The sequence below is a fragment of the Poeciliopsis prolifica genome, unplaced genomic scaffold, assembly GCF_027474105.1.
Source record: "Poeciliopsis prolifica strain line A6 unplaced genomic scaffold, Auburn_PproV2 SCAFFOLD019, whole genome shotgun sequence".
Lineage (NCBI taxonomy): Eukaryota > Metazoa > Chordata > Actinopteri > Cyprinodontiformes > Poeciliidae > Poeciliopsis > Poeciliopsis prolifica.
In genome coordinates, this window is record NW_026562394.1 from 2,081,767 (window position 1) to 2,098,589 (window position 16,823).

Consider the following 16,823-nt stretch of genomic DNA (forward strand, 5'->3'; position numbering starts at 1 on the left):
TTAAAATGAAATAATTTAATTCCTAAGATGTTCTGTATTGTTTTTTAACACTAAATATCACGTGTTCCTGTTTTATACCAAGCAACCAAAGATGTTCACTATTGAAGTATTGAAGCCTATATCGGGGCTAAGGATCTAAATGCAGTCCTCCCAGCCTGGGTACCTTTGCTGCAAGTCTTTTCCCATTTTCTCTGCCTCCTTCTTATAGGATTACTTGCATATAGAGTGTGTAAAAAACATATGTTTAGTATTTTCCAAAGCACACACACATTCAAGCATTGGCTTGTTATTGTAATAAATTATGGAGAATGTTGAAAAGTGTTTTTTTTTTTCATGTTAAAGAATTAGCAAAATGTAATTAAAAAATTGTATGCCTAAACGAATAAACATGCAGGTTTCATCAATATTAAATAATTGAAATATAAATGGTAATAAAAACTTGCTTTGCTAAAACTTTCAGTGATATTATTACTATTCAGTTTCGTTGGTCAATAAGAAGTAATGCACAGCCTAATCATGGAAACCACTGGTTTCCAATCCTGGTCCTCGGGGTCTAGTTTTAAATGTCTCCCAGTGACGACACAACTGATTCAGGTAATTGCATTTCCTGTTATAGTTTTCCATTACTGTAGGAGCTTGTTAATAACTCATTCATTTAGTCATGTGTGCAGCTTCAAGGAAATTCCTCAGACAAATAATAATGGGCCTCCAGGACAAGGGTATAGGGACTTCTGATAAACATTATCTGTTAATACTGATTTCATTTTGGAATCTGAGAAAAGTTTTTATTTCAGTAAATATAAATGTCTGTAGGCAACACGGTTAGCATGTATACTTTCTTTGGACTGTAATGCCAGCTTAAATATTTCTCCACACTTAAAACTTAGTCATTGTTGTAGTATCTGGAACTTCTGAAAGAGTTTTTTTTCATATTTTTTTGTTATGTGAGGCAAAAAGTGCGGCTAAAGTAAAAGGTTAAAGCTGCATTCTATCTTATGACCAGCAGGTGGTACTATTTTGCAGCAAAACGTTCAAAGGAGCAGTTTCATGCCTTTTCCTTTCTCAGAATCCCTGGGCTGAGAAATAGTTCATATGACAAGGCCAGCAGCTGGCGGTCTGGTGGAACTGTGTGGGGAAGGCAAGAGGGAGGGGTGCTCTGTGAGTCGAAGCTCAGCTCCAAGGAAAAGTTTGGTGGAAATAGTTTTGTATGAGGAAGCTTTTAAGCACCCCTGAATGGCTGCCACAAAAGAGATTTCTCAAATATGTATGAAACAATTAAATTCAGGTATGTTTATGATGAGGGAGTAACATTATAATATCATATAAAACCCAAAAAAGTCAATTTTGCATAATATTCCTCCTTTAAATCAAAGATGAATGGCAAATGTAAATAGATCCAAATAGCAAAAAATAAGCATTTTGGTTTGGATTGTTTTATTATGTACAATATGATATCTTGCTTGCAATTTAGCAGACTAATAATAAATTAAGGGACTCAATCTGTACACATTCCACATTTGAGACACAGTATGTCTCTGAATAATAACTAATATCCAGAGGCCGCTTTGAGAGAAGAGCGGTTCCTCTTTTTGGGGTGAGATGGGGAGGAAGGAGGAGAGGCAGCAGGAGGAAGTGAGTCAGGTGAAACTGAACGTGTTCTGGTCGGACTGCTGCTGGGCGATCCGCGGGGCGAGGAGTAGGGTGACAGGGCCTGGAGCATGCGGCCACTGTGTTCCTGGATGGCATGCTTTAAAAGGAAAAAACAGAATTATTTTTTGTATTTTGTACAGAGGACATTTGTGTAAAAGCAGAGCTTGACATTGTGAATCTCTTATGATTAAAATACCCAATACTTTCCTTAGAGTCTGAATTTCAAATGAAACCAAATTTAGCTCAGAAGTCAGAAATGTGCCTAAATCCTTTGCAGCAGTGTCGTTACCAGATATTTTCTCCTCAGACAAATTTTGTGTGACTTTTGATCTGAAACACAGAAAACTTACCCATGTACTATCAGGTCCAAAAAGCTCCAGGAAGTTGCCGATGAATTCCCGTGATTTCTCCTCCCATTTGTGGATCAGGTCCTGGCTCTTCTCCTCCACGCGGTTCACAAAGTGCTTTGACTTTTCCTCCACCGTTCGCACAGTCTCTTTCATCTTATCCACCTGATTCTGAAGCCGATACTTTTTCTCCTGCCAGGAAAGAAAAATGTGTGTTCATTTGTTTATGGTATTGCCATGTGATCTAATCTGAAAGATTTTTTATTTTTTATTTTTTACCTTGATAAACCCCACGTTGAGTTCACGGGCTGTGTATCCTCTCTGCAGGTTGCGGCGAACATAGATGTCATAGTCCCGGACAATTCGAGTGATAACATCAGAGGTGGAGATACCCTCTGTCCTCTGAGTGGCCACAAACATTCCTGATACGAATAAGTAAATTCTGTATTTTAGTTAAGTGACAAAAGCAACTGCACCACTTGCACTGATTTCATTGATTTATGTTCATCTACCTGCTGCTTTGATGTCCTTATAAACGTCCTCTGACCCAGCAGATGTGTAAGGAATGTCATCATGGGCCACAAAGTCAATCTATCAGTGGAAGAAGGGAGTGTTTGGACTACTTAAGCTCACATATCTTTATATGATATGATTTAGTGCATTTCTGTGCAACTGTCTGATACTATAATAGTATTCCCTGTCACAGCACAAACTTTGACCTTGTGTTTCTTGAGGAACTCTGGGGTAAGTGTCCAAGGAGCATCTCGCACCACCTCGTCAACGTAACGACAGTGCCTGAGTGCTTCGTAGCGCTCGTCCTCTGTCATCACCGTGTAGCCTTTCAACTTGTGGGTGAGTTCATCACTGCACACTAGTCACAAAAAGAAATACATTTAGTATCTTATATTAAAACTGTAAAGATATAAACTGGTGTTAAAATAAATTAATAATAGAAAATTTGACTAAGTTTCATTTATTTAGATTGGGATTTATGGACATAGGTAGCAAAAGGTAATCACAACCCTTAAACCTTTTCACATTTTTCATCTTTTTATTGCAAATTTTGATGTGTTTTACTGGGATTTTGAAGTGATCAACACAAGGAGGAGCCTAATTATGAAGTGGACATGTTCATGTTTAGAAAACTCGACAAAGTGTTTAATATTATCCAAACTTCTGAACATATCATGGAAAACTGCTGTTCAGATTACTTCCATTCTGAAAAACTGAGTGGGAGTGGAAAAAGTTAATGTTGCAAGAATCAATGAGTGACAATTTTATATTTGCAAATCTGGCAAAGGGTTAACTGAGTGCCAGAGATCAACAATTAAGATTTTTTATGTTACAATTAGGTGTCCAATATTCGTTCCATTTCACAATTATGCACTCCTTTGTGTAAGTCTATTACATAAAATCCCAATAAAATACCCTTATGTTTTAGATTATAAACACGCAAATATGAAAAGCTTTAAGAGGCATATTTTATATCCTCCAAACAAAATTCTAGTCTTCACCTCCAACTATCAAGTAAGTATTTGGGAAAACATTTTTGGCTTGCATCAGGGCCCGAGCATGTCCCGAATGGAAGAGATCAAAGATGCCATCAGCATACACTCTCACCGGCCGTTGAGCTGCAACAAAGCAACACGGAGGCATGAACCTTCACATTGAGAGCAGAAACTGAGATAACACTTTCAGACTCTCTTTTTTTACACTTATTTATCATATATCATGATGAATTACAGCACAGATAGAATGCACTGATACTGAAGTCCATATCTAGATTTGTAAATCAATAAAATGACATCATTCAACAGTTTGTTGCTTTCCCTTACTTCTTGCTTCCACTATCAAGTGCTGCTTGAATTTTGATTTCAAGACATCAATTTTCAACAAAAATACAAATCCTACCTGGAGTTCCCTTCCGTGCTTGAGCAATAGTCAGCTTTTCATGTGGCATCTCTGTCTCATAACCTGTTTGTCTTGCAAACGGTGCTGGTTCCCGCAGAGCCTGAGGACACAACGATAATATGAAGTATGCAATAAATGCTCTTTGTCTTAGAATGTCGTTATCTTGCTGCACGTCATACCAAACATGCATTTTTCTAAGTTGCAAGTATGTCTATCTGGAATAGAAAGGAGGCAAAAAAGGGGCCTGCAAATTGACAGGTCAGGATTTGCCTTTACTGCTGACATTGTAAAAAAAAAAATTAAATCAAGATAAACTTTTATAGTATCTCCCAGATCTCAATCTCTGTCCTGAAGCAACAAGTTTCTACTCTGCGTTTCTGTCTAGCATGGACTTTGTGTTGTGAGCAGGTTCACATATATACAACTTTATCAGCTGTGATGTAAGATATACTTTGAACCTCTGCTCAGGTTCAAATGTGCGGGGTGTAGAGTCAGTGTAAACATTGGCTTAAACATGTTTCAGCACTGAAACCACACGAGATAGATAAATCCTCAAATTTTATATTACAGAACACAAATACTTGCATGCAAGGACTTTTATGACAATAAAAAATGACTAATTTAAATGATAACTTCAACAGTTTATTTCAATTATTTGTTTCACATTCCTTTAAAGTTACAACAACAATGTATTACAGCTACGGCATTTTATTCAAAGTAATATTTCAAATCAAACAGCAACACATATGTCCAAATATACGTCTCTGATACTGAAAGTTATTCATATGAACATTGGTCATTTTTAGTTGTCACGCATAAAAAAAATTGGATCCCTGCTTAATTTCATGACTGAATCTACCTTTCGTGGGCCTCCTCTGCGGTTCTGTGGAGTCTCTCTGTGCTGGTTGTTGTTGCTGCTTCGGCCTCGTCTCCTTCTAGCCATTGCTGATCTTCCGCTGTGAATTCGCCTGCTGCTCCTCTCTGCTGGTCTGGCTAGTCAACAAAGGAGATTTCTGAGCATGTGCGTCTCTTTAAGTTTACATCCCATCAGTCCGTCTGACCCCGATGACGAGAGAACTGGGTGAGCAAAGTACAAGCCACTCTGCTGAAGGTGTTCGGAAATCTAGTGTGTTTGCAATCAATACAGATCTGTCTTCCTTTGACGGAAAGGATTTTTCTTTGTGTGTAGTGTCACTTTGTACTAGTTGTTTAAGACATTTTATAGCTGGGTAATGCATTCCTTGCAAAAGTCATAGTCTTAGAATCTTTTCCACATTTAAGGGCCAATACAAAAATGCATGATTGTGAAGTGGAATTAATATTATGATCAATAATAAAATGTTTTACTTGGTGAGGTGAATTGAGTTACTGTTATAAATTAACCTTTGTAATTTATTGAATATGACAGTATTTGCCTTCCAAAGTCCACTTTTTATTATAGTTTCAGTTTAATGCAAATGTTCTTCATAAGGGAATCATCAGAAAGGTCGGAAATTAAGGTGCAGAGAAATTTAAAGCAATAAAACAATGTTCAGACTCACCAACCAGTAGCAATAATTCATGCATAACATGACGAGGTGCTCTGTCAGATAAGGCTGAAACTGAACTTCTTTGTCCACAAGCAAATTATATTGAACACGTAGATCAGGGCACAGATGGGTGAAACTAAGTACAACAGCAGTTATTCAACAAACCTGTCAGGTACGTTTCGATTTTTTTTTCTCCATTTGCCTTATCCAGGTTGGCTTGGTTACAAGGTTGGGTTCTCTAGAGACCTGGAGCTTGAGAAATTTGCAGAGTTTTTGAGCCGTTCCGATGATTGTGTTTTCAGAGACCTCTAAAAGGTCTCAGAGATTGCTTCTGGTTTCTAACGAAGCTACTTTCTCTTCTTAGGTATCAAAGTTATGACTCCTTCAATAAACACAGTTGCCTTTTCTATAACCTCTATAACCTCATTCGTGTTCTCGTTCAGCTCTTGAAATTTCTCAAGCTTTTAATGTCCCTTGAAATTACTTCCACCCTTTTTTCCTACTTTGTCTACAAATACAAGCTCCAGTTTGCAGACTTCTGGTTCCGGAAGTCCCACCAGGTCTTACCTCCATCATTCTCCACCAAATATGGCAACATCTTGCATTTTGACTGTGGGGGACCTCCACCCTATACTCAACACATATATATTCCTGTGCTAACTAGTTGGTTAATGCACAACTACCTACCAGGTTCTAACACTCAGCATTTATCCCCAGGACTCTTTCAGCTATTTGTAGCACTACTCAACATTTTGTCAATCTTTCAGTGTTATACACAATGTAGAGTTGCATGCTAAAGTCCCAAATACTTTTTTTTTTCTCTTATACTCTGGATTTCTCCTTCCTAAGACATTCATGCAGCAGTTCATCAACCTGGTGCACTCACTTGTTTTTCTAATTCCTCCTTCTGCAGTTTTATGATTCTGGAATTTGGGTGAAAACTTTTGTCCGTATCCTAGAACTAGTGGGTTCCATCTTTTCAACAGCTGGTTGTCGGTAGTAGGGGTCCGCTGATAAATCGGGCCCAGTTTCATTGAACATCTGCATTTATCCATGGTCTCATTGAGCTCGCCATGAATACTCTCAGTGTATTGTTGATATGATAAAGTTCCAAGCTGTCTTAATTCCATGTTTGGTGTAGAGTTATGTTAATTCAGGACATCTTTGTCTGGATAGTCTTGCAATTTATAGTGACAGGTCTTTCAACTGGTAGCTGGTGTTTACTCCATCACAAGCACTAAACTCTCTGTGTAAGTATTTGATTTGTCTTGGAACTTACCTATTTCAAAGAAGTGGGATGTGTGCTCACCAACCAGTAGCAATAATTCATGCATAACATGACATCACAGTTTAGGGCATCTCCAAAGAGAAGTTTTCAAGAAAAACAGGAATCCTTAAAGAATTTGTAAAGCAGAAAAACTACAAATACTAACATCACAACACATGTTGGAAATGATGTTTTAATTGTACTTTTTACATGTTATTTTACCTTTATTTACATGTAAAAATAACCCCACATTAAATCATTCCTTCTGAAGGGCAAGTAAAGAATTGGCACACCTTAAAGGTGTCATTCAGTTTTTCAAGCAAGTTTAACCTGTAATTGCCAGTACTGTAGCAAATTGTGAGAAAACTTTTACATTAATTAAATGTAGTATGGTGAAGCCCTGCCTTTTAGAAAGCCCCTGTAATTTTCAGTTTTACTAATGGTTTTTTATAAAATGTGTTTTAGAAATGCATTTTATGTTGTTTACTTTTTTCCTTTGAGCAGCTTAAAATCATTTTAGCTAAAAAATAAATAAATAAATAACTACAAAATCACTCACAGAACCAGTTTAAACCAAGACTGACTTCATTGGTATTTTTTCACCTTTGAGCATAATAGCCCTAAGAAAGGGGAGTGGTTATTTCTGAGACAAGTTGCCAGGCGGTAGTATTGCTCTACTGTTCCACCTCTCACTTCCTGGATTAAATGCTTCTCAAATATATGGAGATCAAAACAGAGTAGCACTCTGAACCTCTGGACTTTTGACACAGCTCTCAGAAAACACCACACCTAAAGGTAAGGTTTAAAAACAACACTTCCCATCAGGAATTAATCTAGTGAGAACAAAGAATAGTTACTAAATATGTGGTGTCAGCTGTTGGTGAGAAAACCAGTGTTTTAAAAGCCAGTGGGAACGGGCAGGAGAAACTAAAGCTGTCAATTTCTCAGTTATTGGTTGTGGGTGGAGACAGTAAATTAAACTGATTTATTTGTCCTTTGGTTCCCTAAGATTCACTTTCACTGTAAATAAGTAACACATTTTATGTTCCTGTCCTTGCTTTAATTACACGAAGGAGTCCTTAGATAAGAAAGACAGCTTTTGACTTCCCTCTGTGTCTATCTGAGAGGATAAAACAATCACTTAAACAACAGTTGTGGTTTCATGATAAATTAAATACTGAGTTATGCTTAAATTGTTTAAATCAGATTAAAATCAATGTCTCTATCTTTCTAGATTTCACTTGCTGCGGCTGAACATGTTTCTGTGGTCTTGTCTGACACCTTTCCTGCTGATAACAGTTCAACTATGCAAAGGTAGTATGCAACATGTCACAGAAATGGTTAACACAAGTCTAAGCATTATATCTTTAACTGGCTGATATTTAAATACAAAACCACATACATGCTGATTTTTGACCTTAGGTATATCACAAGTTAAGCCTTAACTGCAGACCAACCACAGCTGTGGAACTGAGATTTCTTGAGAAAATTGTTTTTTTTATTGCAATATCCTTGGTTTGTGGTTGTTTATGCACTTTGCTCTGTCGGAGTGTTGAGGCTGATGCTGTTATTTTTGTTGCAGTATGTGAATTGTCATCCAGGGCTATTTGTCCTGAGGCAGAAGTATTGAAGCCTACAGCTACATCTAATTAAAATATTCACCCTCCTCGGGTTGTTCTCATCTGTTCACTACACATGTGAACAGATATTTTGCTGTTATGTTGTTTAATAACCAAATACAAAGTAGTAAACATATGTGAAAAAGAAGCAGAGAGATGTATGACTGGGAATTTTTACTATGAAAAATTGTGACATGCATTTGAATCCCCCACTGTATGATTATCTTGTTTTACTGCTGAAAGAAGTACCTCTAGTCCAGTCGCAAATCTGTAGGATCCAACATTTTGAACCAGCTTCCCAGATTCTACTAAAAGAAAATCTATGATGCTGCCACTACAATGTGGCGCAACATATCACAATGTCCTGAAATAAAATCTTATTTTCTTAATTTATTTTGTTTGTTTGTTTTTACTAGGATCCCCAGACCAAAGATGTGAGGAATTCACAGATCTAGACATAACTCATGCCATCATCGGCACAAGCCTCAGAATCAGGCTGCTGCTTTACACCAGGGACAATGATGACTGTGGTGTGCTCCTGTCCCACACCAAACTGGCAGAGTATCCTGAGTTTAAAATGTCCAACCCCACCACTTTCATCATCCATGGCTATCGCCCCACAGGATCTCCACCGATCTGGTTGAGCAACTTCACAAAGTTGCTGTTGGCCAAGCAAGACATGAATGTTGTGGTAGTGGACTGGAACTATGGAGCTGCTAATCTTAATTATTTTAAGGTGGTTGAGAAAACATACAAAGTGGCAGACAACCTCACAGCTTTCATTAAAGTGATGCAGGTACAAAGTGTCTCTGATCCTCTATAACCAAATCTGCTGTGCCTGGAGAGAACAACATCCTTGACAGCTTTGTGGAACTTTTCTAAAAACTCTGTTTCAGGAGCACGGCACTTCCCTGAGCGCAATTCACATGATTGGAGTCAGTCTTGGAGCCCACATTTCCGGTTTTGTGGGAGCAAATCTGAACAGTTCAATCGGAAGAATAACAGGTACGTTTTACATGTCAGGACATGATTTATGACCGTTTGATTTGGGTTGAGATAAACACAAGCCAAGATGAAGTGAAAACAAAACCTGAAAATAATCTGGTTGCAATCTTAGTTGCAACAACTGAGTTTTAATCACTAAATGAATGAGATAGGTAAATTTCCTTCTGTATGTAATCCTTAGTGCACGTTTTTCAGAATCTCTAGCCTTTAGACTGAAGTCCTGATAGATTCATAGTATGCATCTGTTTCTGAAGAAGAATCTGTATGACAATGGTACAGACTGTTTTGGTGCAATATACTGTATATATTGTACATTTACAGTATATTTGTAATATACTGTAAATATACAGACTGTGCATAGTCTGTATATTTACTTCTCCCATCAATTGACCTCTACACTATTTTTTGTCTGGTTTGTACTGATGTGATCTTTGCAGCTCTTGATCCTGCTGGACCTACGTTCACTGGCAAACCTCTAGAAATGCGACTGGACTCGACAGACGCTCAGTTTGTCGACGTGCTGCACACAGACATCGACTGTCAGCTGGTTTAATTGTTGCTTTAAAACCTTAAGTGATGTATTTTTTTTTCCAAATTTACCTTTATAGTGGTGTTTATATGTGTTATATGTCCTATCGGTTTTCAGTTCTGGGCTTCAGGGCACCATTGGGCCATATTGATTTCTATGCTAATGGAGGAACAGACCAGCCTGGCTGTCCGAAGACCGTGCTATCACGTAAGGTTTGAGGGACGAGCCAACATGTGCTGATGTACAGTGAGCTGTAATTTTAAAATGACAATATTTTCCTTTATTAATCCTTAAACAGCTGGCAGCTACTTCAAATGTGACCACCAGAGGTCTGTGTTGCTTTTCATGGACACTATAAATGAGACATGTACCAGTCAAGCATTCCCCTGTTCCTCCTATGAAGATTTTCTGGATGGAAGATGCATGAGCTGTGACCGCTTTGGTGCAGCTGGTTGTCCCATCTTTGGTAGGTGGCTTTATTGAAGAACTTACTACCTATGTTCTTCTACTGCTCTATTGATACGCAACAGTGTATCTACACCTTGCTTAACATTTAGACTGATGCATATGTTTGTACTCAAATCAGGCTACAATGTTATACGGTGGAAGGATGTCCTCAATCAACTGAACCAAACAAAGTTCTACTTTAACACAAATGCAGACTCTCCATTTTGCTGTAAGTAATTTTTGTATTTAGCAGAATATCTAGAGTTATGGGAAACAATGCCCTATCATATACTGATATATATATATATATATATATATATATATATATATATATATATATATATATATATATATATATATATATATATATATATAAGAGTGCATCTCAGTACATTAGAATATCACTGAAAAATGCTTTTTAGCAAAAATGGATAATCAGAGAGAGGTATATTATTTTTTCTATTTTTTATAATCAGGTTACAGCTAATAAAAATAATCTCTTTTGTCAAATCAGCATCTCAGCAGATGGAAGTGTGGCATGCTCTAAAATCACTTGGTAAATGGCTGAGCTGGTAAATAGTCAATAAAAGGAGATTTGGCTACAAAAATTCTTCCTGACTTTGGAAACCTCATAACCTGAACCAGCTTAAATTTTGTGTTTCTCCGGTCCACTCCCAGACTCTGGAATAGTTTTACAAATGAAATGTAAAATTTGCCTCCAACTAAAAGTATGACTCTGGATCACTGAGTAAGAGTCCAGTCAGAGAAACAAACTAAACTAAATTTTCTTGATTACTGCTTTTATGACAGCAGCATTGTATGTTTCCACTCTCCACAGATGTTGTCCATAATAAATAAACCATGATATGAGCGCTTAAGCAAAATGTCAACAAAAACAAGTAGTTTAGTATTTGAAATAATTTTGCATAAATATGTTCTGCTCTTTCAGTGACAAACTACAGAGTAGATGTGATGATTTGGAATCAGAAGCCACAGAAGGGATACATGGATATTAAAATCAGTGACGGTACTAATGAAGCAGTGGCAATCATTGAACAGTAAGACCTCTTTTTTCAAACTCCAATTGCTGCCCAAAACTCAAATATTCCTCCATAACTTCATATGTCTGTGTGTTTCTTTCTTTCTTTTTGACCAGTAAAGCAACACAGTTCATGAAGGACACAGAGATCACAATCCTTGCGATGTTTGATAGAAACATTGAGTCAGTGAAAAATGTCTCTCTCAAATACTACTCTGGAGTGGGGTATCATTCCAAACGCAAGCTTCGGATCCTGAGAATCCGTTTCACACCCCTGGATCACAAAAAGAAGTATGCAACATTTTCAGATTTTAGATCATTTTAACTGTGTCCATTCAAAAAAGTTATGTTTTACTTTTGTCTCCAAATTCACAGCAGCTTCTTTTTTCTTTTTTTTTTTTATCTTGTAGGCCTCTTTGTCGTTATGACATTCTTCTTGTTAATAAGAAAGAGTTCACATTCAGGCCTATTCCATGTGAAGAAACCCGGTCCTGAAATCAAGCTGAACCCTGAATCTAGAACTTTCATGAGGACGAATCCTCTGGTTCATCAGTTTCCTTAGGACTGGTTGGAGAATTCATAAGGATCCCAAATGAAAAGGCAAACACTAGGTCAGTCAACTTTTCTAAAAAAGAAAAAAAAAAGAATATGAAATGTGACATATTCTGAAAAATGTATATTTGTTTCAAAGGAAAGAAAGGTACAGAGTTGTATAGGGTGTGTAGAAATATTTGATACACAGAAAAACTGGACTACATTTATGTGTCACTTTTAAAAAGTCAAACTAAGTACATTTTTATTTTCTCACTAAAAATATTTGGCCTCTGACTTTTATTTATATATACTTTTAAATTACATTTCATATTAAGTAAATGTTTTATGTGTTTGCCTTTGATAACTTCACCAGGATTATAATTTTGTATTAGGATGCCACTGACTGACATTGATTGACAGATAAGCTGCTGGTTGTGCATCAGAAAGACTATTTCAGTCCAACTTCTTCTCCATCAATACTGGTTTAATTTCAGTACTTTCTCCATTTCAGTTTATGATGGCAACAATATTTTTCTGTGTTTGAATGGATACATTTATTTCTTCTTGCTACAAAGACATAATCAGCACCTTCCTCACATCACAACATTAGTTACAGTAGCAAAAAAATAAAGGAACTGCTCAGCTTCAGGCCAAAAGACAAATGTATCATGCAATTTGTTTTAGATAAATGTGTCCAAACCTGAATGTTTCCTGGAATGAAACATCCTAATCAAGACTTTTTGTCCACAAAACCAAGATTTTAATAACAAACTGTCCATTTTCCTTTTTAAAAAGCATGAAAAAGATTATTTTCTTGTTCAGTTTCTTTAAAAAGTTACACAAAGCATATGGTACAACAGAAACTCTTGCCCTGGATCCAGTCCTTCTTGTTCATTTCGACATGTGCTTCTTCATCCGCTGGATTTCCATCTTAATCAAAGAAAGACACAGTAACAGATATCAGACATTATTATTTCAAATCTATTCTCAGTTTCACTAAAGAAACTATTTACAGACTAATTTGTACTTCTACCTGTAAAGTTAAGCGAATCCTCTTCTCCTCATCAAGCTCATTCATCAGCAGCTTAATTTCTTTGCTGAAGCAAAAGATTTTTTTTTTAATAAAGTTCAAAAACAGTTCAAATCTATGCTGTTCTTATCACTTGACAATAAATACACCTAACTATATAAGAGATACAATGTATTACTTAAGCTTACTGCTAACTGTTAAGGTAACATCTGGATCAAAGTAAATTGAAGAGGTTGTATTGCCAAAATGCCTGTAAAAATTGTTTAGTCCTACTTGTGTCGACTCTTCATCTGTTCGAACTGGTCCCTGAGGTCTTTTAACTCAGCCTGCAGCTGTTCTACGTTTGGCTTGATATTTTTCTCCGGGCTTCTTGGTCGGGGATCTGAGTTCAGGCTTGGGAGCACTCCTGGATTCAGCACAGCAGAGAGAGCCTTCGGCAGCAGCGAGGAGAAAGACTCCTTTGACATATTCTTGTCTGCAGCCTACGAGACAGAAAATGTCAAATTAAAATCACACCTAATTTTCCAGTCTGTGTCACCAGTTATCAATAATCAGTTTTCCATTAAGGCTCACTTGAAGGGGAGAACAATTCTGACTTGTTTCCTGAATGGTCTCTTCATTTGCTGAAGAGTTCATTGCTTCACTTTGGTTTTCTCTTCTTTCCTTCTCAATCATAAATGTTACCTGTAAATAAAGTCCAGTTTGAGTTTTCTGACACATACAACAGCTTCCATGATTATTTGACCATCTGATTGTGTAAAATGCTTTAAAATAAATCTGACATTTGATACCCAAGAAAGTTTGAAAATAAAAAATCCTTTACTGTGAATACTTGCCTTCAGCTGGAATCATACATCTATCAAGGTAAAGGTAGGTAAAAGGTGATTTTATTTATATAGCACATTTTCAGCAACAAGGCAATACAAAGTGCTCGTTTCCGCAAGCACTTTGTATTAACATTAAAGGTTTCAACTTAATCACAATTGTTGGCGCCACTAGCAATTCCCAACATACTTTTTTCTCAGCCACTCTTCAAAATGTGAAAGACAAGAGCATATACTGCAACAAAATCCACCTAACTAATTTTACAAAAGAGCAATACCAGCATTACCAGCAGAGGTGCAAATAAGGGTAGTAATCTTGTTTAAAACAATCCTTAATGTCAGATTTTTCCCTGACTCCTGATGCGATCTTAACATTCTGTTCACTTTCCTTGTCCTACGGGTCAAAAATGACTCACCCTAACAAAAGCTCCAGAATAAAGCAGCTTACTTGAATTTAAAATCCAAAATCTATTTTGCATGATGAAACAATCTGTTATCAATTCAACATAATTGCATTCATTTTTATCATGTATTTTTTTGTTACACAACACAAAAAGACGATCAACAGTATTAGCCTTTTCCTTTTAAAACAAACCAACTGTCATAAGTTTTTTTTTTTTTTTACACAGTGAAGGTTTATTATTGTAATTATATGAATGTGAAGTAATTACTTCTGAACCAACTAAACTGAAAGGGGAAAAAAGTCAACAGTCAGTAACTTTTTTTGTCAACAGTTCATTCTTTTATACTGTATAGGACATCAATTATGAAAAAATACTTCTCTCATACAACATCCTTCAACATAAAATTTTGAAGATGTTCAACATAAAAACATTTTCGACATAAGATGTTCAACATAAGATGTTAGACATCTTATGTTTAGCATCCAGCAAAGTTATTTTGCAGGACTTATGTTCATCTTGCAGATCAAGATGTTCAAGTTTAAATTCTTATGGTCAAGATTTCGAACATCTTGACCATAAGACAGTATGTGTGAATGTGCAACATCTACATATGGCTTCAGCAAGGAATCAACTGGGGATATTTTGATTTAGGGCACCTTTATATCCTCTATACTGAATTTGTTTTTTATTGTGTCTGAGATTATTTTTTGTTGTGTTTGGGAGCTTGTGTGATGTGAGGGGTTAGCTGAAGGTGCAGGTCAAATACAAGTTCAATTTAAATATCAATCCAGTTTATTTCATGTGTGTGTGTGTGGAGGCATGTGCAGGAGTGTAGGTGTGTGTGTGTGTATGTATTAGAGACAATTTCTGTGTGACCTTTGAACTTTTTTCTGTTGTTTAAATGGTTTTAGAATTCACGGGTCAGAAACGACCCATAAGATAATCCAGGAAAAGTCATAAAATTTCAAGTTGGAAAAAGATTGTTTTTTTCTACAGCTAAACATGCTAGTGGGTCACAATTGTACTCAAAGTAAAGGTTGGATTTCATGTCTGAGAAATCTTTCACATCACTTTAAGACAACCAATAAACTGAAGAGACATTGTTCCAGTTTGTCTTCAATAAAGTCACCAAAGAGGATTTTGATTCTGGTCAAGTTATTAATTTCCGTGACAGAACTCATCTGTCACTGGGGGAGTAAGTGCCTTTGTCACAAGTAAGGAGCAAAAGTAGATATCTTCAGCTGCAATGCATGTCTCTGTGTGTATGAGGTGGCTCAGGAAAGCTAAATTTATCCCAAGGACAGTGGGAACACAAACACACCAGACACACTTTTCAAACAGTGCTCCAAGTTTTCAGAGAGGCGTTGCAGCACAACGCAAACACTTGTCTTAATTTTATACTTCCCAGAGAATGGAGATCTGACTGTAGCGCCTCATCTGCAGCAGGAGCTCTCTGCTCGTTCAGATTCGACCATATAATGGAATCAAACTCTTCTGTGTCTTTGAGAGAAACAGAGGACAAATAATAAAACTCTCCTTGAAGAGAAAGAGAGAGAATATTTAAAAGTTTCACAGTCCATAGTTGCATGGCTTACCAGGAATGAGGGCTGAGTTATAGTTGCCCATCATATTACAGTTGAGCACAAGCAGAAAAAAAGCATGGCTGGACTACATCTCCAAATGACAGGTGAGAACGAGTGAGCAGAGAGAAAACATGCAGAAACCAGTGCAGTCTCACGTCAAATTTGATGTGTCTTGGAATTAGAAGTTCTTCCCAGTCCACTAAAGAGTAAACAACTCCGTTTGGGACCATTAGTTCATCAGAGTAGTAGAATCTAAATGCCGGTGTGACTGTAGAAGCAGCTGTTCCTCATACCACAAGGCTGAACAGATGATTAACAAACGTTGGCTTTAATGCAGAAACAAATTTCAAACTAATTGAGCTAAACAGTTGGTGAGAGCAATGAAGAACCCTGAGCACACACTCACCTTATTTTTACTGCGTCACGACTGATATACAGCAGCATCTGAGGAAACTTGATCCCATCTTTTGTACTCCAATGCATGTTGTGATGAGGAGTGGCTCTGTCACAGCTAAGTTTAGAGCAGGACAGCAAATATCATAGGATGGGGGGCAGAAGGGGTGGGTGGCGTTGGGGGCAATGGCTCCCACAGACTGAGAGACTGATCCAAAGAGAGGAAAGCATCAGCACTGATTTTATTGATTTTATTCTAGAAATTCTGATCCTATTTTTTTTCCCCTTAAAATTTTAAGAGGCTATTTTGTTATGTGGTTTGGTATGAACTGAAACTGCAGTTCTATTTTTCAGGGAAATGCAAAAAGCATGTAAAATGAATATTGTTCTTTTATTCTATGAACTGACATGTCTCCAAAATTGTAGGCAAAAATGTTGCATTTATTTGCAAAAAAATGAAAAATGGTCAAAATAACAGAAAAGATGCAGTGCTTTCAGACCTCAAATAATGCAAAAGAAAATAAGTCCATATTCATTTAGAAACAACAATACTAATGTTTCAACTCAGGAAGAGTTCAGAAATCAATATTTGGTGAAATAACCAGGTTTTCAATAAGGTTCAGTGCAAGACTCTAATTTTTTTCCAGAGCTGTATTGGCATCTCCCATTGACAATGTTCTCCTTTCAAAACTCTATGAAACAAGAATAAAAA

General features: G+C 36.8%; 3 protein-coding genes across 5 annotated transcripts; 1 reads left to right on the top strand and 2 right to left on the bottom strand.

The window, feature by feature from the left end:
* Positions 1 to 1,417: 1,417 nt before the first annotated feature.
* pcyt1bb (phosphate cytidylyltransferase 1B, choline b) lies at positions 1,418 to 4,941 on the bottom strand. The gene is made up of 8 exons (XM_055044012.1): positions 4,768 to 4,941; positions 3,909 to 4,008; positions 3,512 to 3,628; positions 2,717 to 2,868; positions 2,510 to 2,588; positions 2,277 to 2,419; positions 2,001 to 2,189; positions 1,418 to 1,747 (listed from the first exon to the last, which is right to left on the bottom strand). The coding sequence occupies exons 1-8, from the start codon at positions 4,849 to 4,851 to the stop codon at positions 1,547 to 1,549; spliced, it is 1,065 nt and encodes a 354-aa protein (XP_054899987.1). The 5' UTR covers positions 4,852 to 4,941; the 3' UTR covers positions 1,418 to 1,546.
* Positions 4,942 to 7,366: 2,425 nt separating this feature from the next.
* Positions 7,367 to 13,736, top strand: lipia (lipase, member Ia). The gene is made up of 11 exons (XM_055043745.1): positions 7,367 to 7,499; positions 7,939 to 8,018; positions 8,740 to 9,119; positions 9,220 to 9,328; positions 9,766 to 9,867; positions 9,975 to 10,064; positions 10,156 to 10,323; positions 10,444 to 10,533; positions 11,254 to 11,362; positions 11,461 to 11,634; positions 11,754 to 13,736. Exons 2-11 carry the CDS (start codon positions 7,961 to 7,963, stop codon positions 11,836 to 11,838), a joined length of 1,365 nt encoding a protein of 454 aa, XP_054899720.1. The 5' UTR covers positions 7,367 to 7,499; positions 7,939 to 7,960; the 3' UTR covers positions 11,839 to 13,736.
* si:dkey-71d15.2 (SH3 domain-containing kinase-binding protein 1) lies at positions 12,341 to 16,304 on the bottom strand. Of its 3 annotated transcripts, none has more exons than XR_008606883.1 (6): positions 16,125 to 16,304; positions 15,731 to 15,917; positions 13,481 to 15,635; positions 13,181 to 13,389; positions 12,911 to 12,974; positions 12,341 to 12,807 (listed from the first exon to the last, which is right to left on the bottom strand). XR_008606883.1 is itself a non-coding variant. In XM_055043747.1 (6 exons), the coding sequence occupies exons 2-6, from the start codon at positions 15,946 to 15,948 to the stop codon at positions 12,769 to 12,771; spliced, it is 498 nt and encodes a 165-aa protein (XP_054899722.1). In that variant the 5' UTR covers positions 15,949 to 16,018; positions 16,125 to 16,279; the 3' UTR covers positions 12,341 to 12,768. The 3 variants fall into 3 exon arrangements, 2 of the variants coding, with proteins under 2 accessions (XP_054899722.1, XP_054899721.1); XM_055043747.1 differs by having other exon boundaries at positions 13,481 to 13,591; positions 15,874 to 16,018; positions 16,125 to 16,279; XM_055043746.1 differs by lacking the exon at positions 16,125 to 16,304 and having other exon boundaries at positions 13,481 to 13,591; positions 15,874 to 16,115.
* Between the last annotated feature and the right edge of the window lie 519 nt (positions 16,305 to 16,823).

Excerpts from the sequence above, each read along its gene's own strand:
- si:dkey-71d15.2 (XM_055043747.1), bottom strand. The coding sequence starts at position 15,948 with ATGGTCCCAAACGGAGTTGTTTACTCTTTAGTGGACTGGGAAGAACTT. Across the intron at positions 13,592-15,873 it reads CAAGACACATCAAATTTGAC|GTAACATTTATGATTGAGAA; the intron begins GTGAGACTGCAC and ends CTTTATTTACAG. Across the intron at positions 12,975-13,180 it reads CAGATGAAGAGTCGACACAA|CAAAGAAATTAAGCTGCTGA; the intron begins GTAGGACTAAAC and ends CTTTTGCTTCAG.
- lipia (XM_055043745.1), top strand. The coding sequence starts at position 7,961 with ATGTTTCTGTGGTCTTGTCTGACACCTTTCCTGCTGATAACAGTTCAA. Across the intron at positions 10,324-10,443 it reads AGCTGGTTGTCCCATCTTTG|GCTACAATGTTATACGGTGG; the intron begins GTAGGTGGCTTT and ends TACTCAAATCAG. Across the intron at positions 11,363-11,460 it reads GCAGTGGCAATCATTGAACA|TAAAGCAACACAGTTCATGA; the intron begins GTAAGACCTCTT and ends CTTTTTGACCAG.
- pcyt1bb (XM_055044012.1), bottom strand. The coding sequence starts at position 4,851 with ATGGCTAGAAGGAGACGAGGCCGAAGCAGCAACAACAACCAGCACAGA. Across the intron at positions 2,589-2,716 it reads AGTTCCTCAAGAAACACAAG|ATTGACTTTGTGGCCCATGA; the intron begins GTCAAAGTTTGT and ends TTCCACTGATAG. Across the intron at positions 1,748-2,000 it reads TTGGACCTGATAGTACATGG|CATGCCATCCAGGAACACAG; the intron begins GTAAGTTTTCTG and ends TTCCTTTTAAAG.